Here is a 9,483-nt window from a genome sequence, read left to right as displayed (position 1 = left end):
CAGGTGTTAATGATCACACTAATGACGGCTCTGCACCCTCAAACTCACTCACTCACTCACTCACTCACTCACTCACTCACCCACCTTCTCCCACTATGTCCTCATCATAAGGGTCACATTCCTATAGTAGTAAAAGTGTACTTAGGTACAAGTAAAAGTACTTGGTCTAAAAATGTTGTACTCAGAGTAAAAGTTAGTTAATTAGTTATGTTTTTAACAAGGTTGGGACAAGGGGATACAAATCTCACGTTAACTGTTTTAATGACAGACAAACCTTTACAAAATAAAATGAGTAAGCGCGACTAAATTAAAAAGAACCCCAACCTTGTTTTTAAAAAGAAACTAAGTAACTTTAACACCGAGTACATTTTAAACAAGCTACTTTTTTACTTAAGCTTATATACATTTTTAGACCAAGTACTTTTACTTGTACTAGAATTAAATCAAAATAGTGGTGCTTTTACTTGAGTAGTCAGTTCTCTTTCCACCTGGAAATGGAAACAAAAATGTATTAATATAAGAAAATCTAAAGCTAATTAAAAAAAAAAAAAACTTGTTGTCCAGTCTTTAAGTGCATTAATTATAGTTGTGTTGTTTACACCAAACCAGTGTCCCTCTTTTAACCTTCGAGAGCAGTAAAATCACAACAGTGACCTCGGTTGGAACAAGGGCTTGTCTACATAGAGTTTGCATGTTCTCCCCGTGTGTGCGTGGGTTTCCTCCCACAGTCCCAAAAACATGCAACATGGGGATGAGGTCAACTGGACACTCGAAATTGACCATAGGTGTGAGAGTGAAAGTGAATGGTTGCTTGTCTCAGTGTGTGTCCCTGTGATGGCCTGGCGATCTGTGTCAGCTGAGATTGGCACCGCACACCGCGAGACTCTCCTGTGGAGGATGAAATGGATGGATGATATTCAGAGTGTGGAGATACTGAGCTTGAATTAAATGCACCAAGCATCAGTTTGTGCTATAAAGCTGAGAAGTTGCAAGGGTAAAAGTGGCAGAAAAACCTGTACATACTTTCCATTTATTGGCCTGTTTGTCGACATTGAGACAAAAACTAAAAAAAAATGTCATTTTAAATACAATATGTTTTACATATACGGACAAGTTGACTCGCAATGTTCAACTAGAAAATAACAAAGTGAGGACATAGAGAGGACAACATAACTGCTTTATTATTGTTAAACATGAAGGTTACGTAGTTCCAATCTGACTGGATGACATGCAACAGCCTGTTAAATAGAGCTGCTTCAACTATGGGCTTTTAGATTCTTTTTTTTCCATGCACCCACCACAGTCTGGAGTTATATTTCAAAGGTTCTGTAAAACAGTCAGAAAAATCGCCAGAGTGAGTCCTAGAAAAGCCTCAGCGGTAGTTTGTAAAGTGACAGCAGAGGTCGAACGTAGCCCCAGTACAAATGTCAGAGGTGTGAAACTCTGAAAGGTGTGAAGGCTGCAGATGTGTGTGTGTTTGTAAGAGTTTGTAATAGCGTGTACACCATTGTGACCCTGCTGTGACAGCTATGCTTATGTTGCCTGGTTGTGACTGGAACAATAATATTGCACTGGTTCAAAAATAAAAAGCCTTCCCATGTGTTGGTCCATCACGTTAATGAGTGACAAAATAAAAATGCTACATATCTTCAAATATATTTCACCTGAAATTTTCATATCATGATCTTTAGGTAAATAAATAACTCTCAACCATAGAGGTCCTACATATACATCTTTACACTATGTACACTGACACATAATAAGGCTCCTAAACACACATTCATCTCAGCAGTCAAACAATGGCCAAATGAGTGGAAATAAAAGAAAAAAAACCCAGTGAGCACCCAAGCCACAGCACAACAGTGACTCACAGCGTATTTAGCGTGATTACATTGACACACTCGATCAAAGGCTTTTAAAGACACACTCCACTGAAAGCTTGGATAGAGTCCGTATCAGGATGTTTTCAAACAGACACGAGACAAAGATACTGTGCTGAAAAAAGGGGAACGCATGATGGGGTTTTTAAATTAAAAAAAAAAAAAAATCTAGATTTTAGCAACATGGCCGAGTGCAATCAAAAAGATAGTTAAGGTTTTTTTTTTGTGAAGTACTTACATATAGTCTTTGTGTTATACAACTGATTGCACGTTGCTGCGTGCTTCCAATCAGCACAAGACGCTCAAATTTGCCAGCAGGGACAGGGACAGTGGTAAAAACAAACATTAGCCATTAGCCATTAGCCATTAGCATGGCGTCTGCATGATCTCCCTGTGCGTTTGTGTGTGCAGGTTTTCTTCGGGTTCTCCGGTTTCCTCCCACAGTCCAAAAACATGCAATATGGGGATTAGGTGAAGACTTGGACACTCTGAATTGACCGTTTGTCTCTATATGTGTCCCAAATATGTGGCAGCAGTAGAGCAGCTAAAAAAGCTGTGACAAGAACGCCACAGGGAGTGCACTCAGCTATATGTACACCGTTGACTTAAACCTTTAATAAAAGCTGAAACCTTCCCCTTTAATACCCCTTGTTCCTCAACAATCATGTGTCAAATCAGAAGACCCAGATTATGACACACATTTTTACATGAATTTTCTGGATATATGATTATCTTCAATAAACACCAGACAATGAAAACCCTTATTAATATACTTTGAAACACCAGTCTGTTTTCTGTTTGGCACATTTCCTTGCATTTATGTCATGTGACCTGATGTCCTGACATAATATACAGATGTGTGCAACCTTGCACATACCCTGAAACTAATTTCAAATACAAAAAAATGTTATGCTCTACACAGCGGTTCAAATGCAGCAACGTGTTACGGTACCGACAGCATATTTCCACTGTGAACTAGTGCAAAAAAACAACAACAATGAGGTAACACAGTTGATTGACTACAGTTTAAGAGAATGATTTTGGCTTTGGTGGTGGGCTGAAGACTGAAGACACACAACTGCTCCAGTGTGACGTAAAAACAACAACAGTGGACAAAGAGGATACAAGCACTCAACTCTGGGTTTCCCCAAGTCAAGTGCCTGTTTGAACCAATGACCCCTGGAGTCTTGCTGCAGTGTAGTTCATGTTAGCAGGGCCGACAGGCATGTTCAAAGCCTGGCCCGCGGGCCAATCACAGCCCTCTGTCAGATTGTGTACGGCCCGTAGTTTTGGTTTTAATTAGGAGTGTCAAAATATCGCTTTAACTGTGATTAATTACAGTCATACTTAGCGTGTCATGTTTTTTAATCGCGTTAATCTAATTCTTAATCCCTATCAAGTATTGATCAGTGTTAATATTGTGGCAGCTGCTACAAATTAATTCACAAATAATGGCTTAGCGTTAGCAGGCGGTCTCTAATGGAGCCATCATGTTTGTAATTGATCTGTGTGTCATTGGATCACATTTTTTGTGATCAAGCTTTCAATTTGAATTGATTTTGGGACCTTGATTGATTTAATCTACTATTGTGGAATATTTGAATTCTTTAAAAATGTACAGTTTTAGCATTTGTATGACTGTATATTTTTGACCTGTTCAACTATGATTTTCATACTGTAAATAAACCTTTGACTGGACTCGGGCACAGACATCGTAAGCTGAATATTTTAGGGGGGAATGTAGATGTAACGTCCATTTCTATAAACAGTTGAAACAGACTTTACTTGCTGTCATTTCTTCACAGCAGTTGTGAAGCGATACTTTGTTTCAGTATGTTTTCTGTAAGCCGCGCGGGGGGACATTGTACAAAATAATGTCAATAAAGTTTATCTGAAGCTACTGAGACAAAAATGTCTGCGCTGGAATACATTTCTACACAAAACACAACTGTCAAGAGTGAATGTGTGTCTCTATAGGAGTGAATAAAACTAGTTTCACTGTGTGTGTGGATGTTATTTTAAAGCTGCAATTCTCTGAAAAAGTCAGCTGATGTTGAAAGGTGCTTAACTGTCCAACTCTGGTTTAGACTCTTTTCTTTTCTTTTCTTTGTGACGTAGGCAGTTGTTGTCAGAGCGGGAGCAGCTATCATTCCACCAAACACTGTAAAAAAAAAAAAAAGAGTCTAGAGGTGGAGCAGACGTAGTGATTATTGTTCAATAAACTAAAATATCCTGCCAACTGTACCTTTAAGGCAGATTTGAAAAATGGGTGTAACAATCTGATTATTTTGTGCACGTTGTCATGTTGGGTTTTCCTTACTCCATACTCTCCTGTTTGAATGTAAAACCCTTCAACGGTCGACAGAAGCAACAAAAACTGATGTTTGACGACACCGTTCGCTTTCTCACCACTGAAAGCAGCAACTCAGCCATGTCAACATTCACGCCGAATCAGTCGTGGCCCGCACTCTTCGGTCCATTTGGTAAAAACACACAAAGGGTTTTTGGGGGTCTGTGTAAAGTGGTATATCCTGGCTCCGCCCCCACCGAGCGTCCAGTCTGAAATGAAACGAGAAACACCGGGTCTGTTGCATGTGACGCGAGCAGAGAGAGCGGAAAGCTGGGAAACACCTCACAAATGTCGACGAGAACTCCACCTACAGGTAGATCAGAGGTATTGCAAGCAGATGGACATAATAGTATAAAGGGATTGTTGCTGTGGACTGTACAGAGTTTCAGTTGTTGCTTAAATGCTGCATGCCCTGTTTTTCTGCTTCCTGTTCCACCTGTGAAGTAAGTGTACGGTTGGATGTTAAGGCCTTGGGTGGCCCACAGGCCACACTGAGAGGGAAGAATAATAAAGTAACACATCACAGATGAACACAACAGACCTGTGACTAAGACAACAAGTACAGTCCTCTCTGCTACAACATACGTTTGCTCTTCACATGTTTAAAGGATCAGTTCACCCAAATATCACTGTGTGTGTGTGTGTGTGTGTGTGTGTCAGTAATGCACATCATTGAAATAACCTAATAATCATTTCCCACTGTGTTTGTCATTTAAAGGTGCTGTGTGCACAATTTAGGTACATTAATCCAAACTGAGCCCTTTATATTTATTTGAGGAGGTGTGTCGTCTCTATGGCGACCGCCATACAATAACCACAATGTTAACTTTCACTGTTTCTCCAACACACTTCTCTTAGGACAGGATGAGGTGAAGAATAATTGCTAAATTCATTCAAAGACATGATGTAGAAAAGTTGCACGCAACTCCTGCTTTTTTCTTCTTTTTTTTTAGCTCAGATTAAAATCATTTTTGTTAAATGATCAAAATATTTTTCTAATTTGTCAAATTTAAAAAAATAAAATAAAATAAATTTAGCTTTTGTCACTGTGCAGACACTTTTTGTTTTCGTGGGTTCTTACTGTATGTTTGGCATTTTTATTGTCTGTATTTTTTGAAAGCACTCCACATTTACACTAATTTGAACATTTATGAGGCCAATGTGAGTTTTACAGTGATTTTGAGCTTATTTGACTGATTATTTCTTGTGCACATTCTGGACAAATAAAAGCAAAACTAGCATCATGAATAAATACTACGAATGGTAAAAGATGAAAATGATATCTTTCGTAATTTGGGAGACCTGATCCTTGAAGATTGACGTTTTCTTCACACTGTGGCCTCTTTCTCTCTCTCTCTCTCTCTCTCTCTCTTGTGTCGTACTTATTGCCAGTCATTGCTGAGTGTGAGTGAAACATGTCACGTAGCCGACAGGTGTTGACAAAAACCGAGGTGAAAGTCATTGGCTTTTTTTTTTCACGTGGCCCGAACCCCCGAGCTTGAAGATGAATCTGGCTCTAACTGTTTGTCCTGAGCTCATGAGGGGGAATGTTTGGGCGTGTGTGTGTGTGTGTGTTTAGAAACGTTGGGGGGGTTCGGGCTCGTCCCGTTATACGAGATAACTTTAAGGCTTACAATAATTCTCTAAACCCTTCCTTGTCACTTTTTAATAGTAAATGTATCCTATAAAAAGTATTACTGTAAAAGAGTCATGCTACAGAACTGTCTTTTGTTCACTGCGTCCCATTTGGCCTGATTAGTCCACTCCTCCTGAACAGATCCCTAAATATCTCTCCTTCTCTATTCTCTAATAGAATAATAAAAGTGTGTTTTTATCCCTCAACTATCTTTCATTTCTAGACTATAACCCCTTTATCTCGACTTCCTATTTCCTCTCCTCTCTTCATTCCAGCCATCACTCATCCAGAGATCATGGTGGCTCAGGCCGAGTCCTTTACAACCGCCGCAGCTCCTTCTTTTAATTATTTTGGCCCAAGTAACCCTCCACTGCCCTCCTTGGTGCTCCCGCTGCGGCCCCAGCAGCCCGCAGCCAGGCTCATGCTTCTCTGGGTCGCCGTGGCGATGACTCGCTCGCGCTCTGTCTCGCACTGGCTCAGCGTTCGTTCAGTCCGGCCCGTCGGGTTGGGCGATGCCGACCCAGCTCCTGTGGGCTTCTGAGACGAGATGCTGCGAAAGATGTGGTTGCGCTTGCGCAGGAAGTCTCCTCCAGCTGCGCCCAGGCCAAAGCTGCCCTTCCGGAGGACCATGCGGTTGGTGGCGGACTTCGCGGGGCGAGACCTCTGGTTGTACTCCAGCTGGGACAGGTGGGAGGCGTAGCCATCCGAGATGAACTGGAGGAAATATTTGTTCAGATTTTGGTAATTAAATCAAATAAATAATCCTTAAATCACCCCCACATATACTCTACTATAATATTAATAATAATAAAAAACTTTGAAATCCTAATGCTTTATACCTAGACTTCAATGCATTTAAGAATGAGATATTGAGATATTATGCATATAAATAACAATAATAAATAAAATAAAATAAAAAAAGAACCATGATGATTTCTTTCAAAAAATGCACAGTAATTAATTATCTCCTGATAATTATCACACAAATTCTATCCTATGCATCAGTATTTAAGCTGCAGTGAATGATTTTCTTTGTTGTTATTCTGCTTCTGTTCTGTCAACACGACGTCACATTTTTAGTATCAGCTCAGCTCACTTGGAACCTCGCCAGAGCAGGTGCCAAAAAACGCACCAGGCACCAGAAACTATCACTAAAGGAAAAGTGGAATAAAAAAGCAAGTAGAGTCAAGTCCAGCCAAGTAAATGCTTGGCCTGTAAAACAGAAAGGCTCCATAAGATGATTTGTGATTTGTTGCTCACCTGACACTGGTGCTGCATTTTCTTTGTGGGTCTCCCCACTATGTAGATGTGAAACGGAGACAGACCGATGGACGTGTACACGGAGATGTCCTTGGTGGAGCCATAGGCTGCGAAGATCCTCATGTGGGCCTGGTCAAACACAAGGGTCAGCTTTTACAGACTTTCAAGTATGAAATGACAGCACTGCGTCCGACACACGTGTGTCAGCGTCTCTTACCTCGTTGATGAGGTGTTTGAGGAAGTTGGCCTTGTGGCGGAGGGGGTCGTGAACCAGCCCATCGCAGAAGGAGACGATGCCATGAGGGAAGTTATGTTGCGAGAGCCAGGCCACCACGCGCTGTTTCTGCATGTCAGGGCGACCCGTGACGTACACTATCAAATAGCCCAAGTCCTGCCAGTATCTGCAAATGATAATAATGTCAGAGCACATAGTTATTCACTGTACATACAGTTAATTTAACATGTAGACAAAAGATTGGTGTTGAATCTTTAAAGGCAATGAGTAATTTGTGTATTTTCTGAAACGTAATCACAGATAACAGAGGGTGCAAGTTTTTCTTTAATAATAAAAAATTACAAAAACCTTTTGTCTTTGTCATTCGGTTAAGATCAAACTGCAATAACTGACTTCAGCATATCAGCATTATAAATAATTCAAATAAACACAAACAAATAAACACAAATAAAGATGAAAAGGTTAAATGTTTGCCTTTTAATGGCAGTTATGGGCTGCATTTCTTTTGTATTATGTAGAAAACTGTTCTGTTTTGGGAACAATCCTTACCTCACCACATCTACAGCTCCAGCTCGAACCTTTGGGTCACTGCCCATGATCGACACACTGGCAGCGAATGACCCGTCAATACTGAACACAACAAACTCTGTTCCCCGTGGTAAAATAGTTAGATAGCTGTCTGCAAATGTGTGGTCACCCCTGGCAGAGGAAAAGCAGAAGAGAAGAAGAAAAAAAAAAATCAGTATTGACTTTATTTCACCCCGAAGAAGAATGTGACATTAAATCGTTTTATAAAAGTGAATCCCAGCCAAGACAGGGTGAGTTAACAGCAATATGGACACAACAGAATAACCTCATCAACAACAACATAAATAATCAGAGTAATGATAAATACACTTTTTCTCATAGCCATGTCATGTTGGCCATGCATTCATTCTGTGATATTCCTATTTCACCAAAATACAAAGGTGCTCTATTCAACTGAGACCGCGACCGTGAAGGATATTAAAACACTTCGATCTCCCTGAAATAATTTGTGCCATGAAGCAAGCACTACTCGCTGGGTTGATGCATGACAGATGAAGAAGATGAAGAAGAAAAAGAAGAGGACAGGGTGAGCCTGAAGAGACAAGAAAGAATAATGATAGACTGGGAAGTGTAGGAGTTTTCTAATTCCAGAAGATGGCAGTAATGCAACATCATGGATGCACGCTGCCGTTACACCCCATAGAAGAAGAAGGCTTGCATAATGGTACATACAAATAGTCAGTAATGTGCAGCAGAAATCCTGTTTTGACACTGCTGAGTATAGCTCAGGTTGATTTAATCATGTATGTTTACATACAAGGGATTAGCTTTGGTGCTATGAGGGTATATAAACATATACACACTAAAAGACAAGAAAATACAGGTAGCAAGAGGTCAAGAGTAAAATAATAAATAAAAACTGCCATCAGCAGTGACCGGGCGCTCATATTCCTGCATGTGTTGCACACTGGATGGTGGCCAACAAAGCTGTGCATGGCTAATAACTCCGGGAACAGGGAGGATGTGATTTCCTCCTCGTCTGCCGTTGATGTGAATTGTTATTGCTACAGGCTGCTGGTAGTAAATGTATTTTTAGAGACATACATTTGCCAAAAATGACCACAAAATTCAAATTGGCTGACGTCCCGCCCGGATTTACAATTCATTTTTTGTATAATAATTTTTCCATAATACCTTTCAATATCTGGCAGTTATTTACAATTTACTGTTTGGAAAAATGTATTTAAAATAACATTTGGTTGAGCCTTTGTCTCAATGTGCAAAAACAGGCCAAAAAACAAATTCTCAGAATTCAGATGTGGCCCTCATACTCTTCCGTATATAAGTGAGTGTAATGAACAGATAAATAAAAATAAACAGCACTTTTAATGTGAAATAACAATGACTCTGCATACCTGACGACCATTTTGACAGGATACACACCGACACCCAGTTTTTTGTTTTCAGGGATTACATAAGAGACACGCCCACTGCTGTTGGTGAGCTCTGTGTTAAAGTACACCCACTCTCCAGAGGGAGGCTGGGTCATGATGTGGATGTCAATCTGCAAGAAAGGAAAACATTTTTTACTGTC

At 40.2% G+C, this 9,483-nt stretch overlaps 1 protein-coding gene across 4 annotated transcripts in view; it reads right to left on the bottom strand.

The window, feature by feature from the left end:
• Window positions 1-5,364: 5,364 nt before the first annotated feature.
• Window positions 5,365-9,483, bottom strand: part of LOC122758095 (membrane-associated phosphatidylinositol transfer protein 2) — a 53,038-nt gene continuing 48,919 nt past the window's right edge. For all 4 annotated transcript variants that reach the window (XM_044011976.1, XM_044011978.1, XM_044011979.1 and 1 more), the window contains 5 exons: window positions 9,305-9,453; window positions 7,911-8,060; window positions 7,344-7,527; window positions 7,127-7,255; window positions 5,365-6,580 (listed from right to left, as the gene is read on the bottom strand). In XM_044011976.1, the coding sequence (XP_043867911.1) occupies window positions 6,212-6,580; window positions 7,127-7,255; window positions 7,344-7,527; window positions 7,911-8,060; window positions 9,305-9,453 (981 nt within the window). In that variant the 3' untranslated portion in view covers window positions 5,365-6,211. The remainder of the gene's footprint in view (window positions 6,581-7,126; window positions 7,256-7,343; window positions 7,528-7,910; window positions 8,061-9,304; window positions 9,454-9,483) is intronic.

Source organism: Solea senegalensis, linkage group LG21, assembly GCF_019176455.1.
Source record: "Solea senegalensis isolate Sse05_10M linkage group LG21, IFAPA_SoseM_1, whole genome shotgun sequence".
NCBI classification, from domain to species: Eukaryota; Metazoa; Chordata; class Actinopteri; order Pleuronectiformes; family Soleidae; genus Solea; species Solea senegalensis.
Note: the sequence above shows the minus strand (reverse complement) of the source record. Positions and strands in the feature narration are given on the sequence as shown.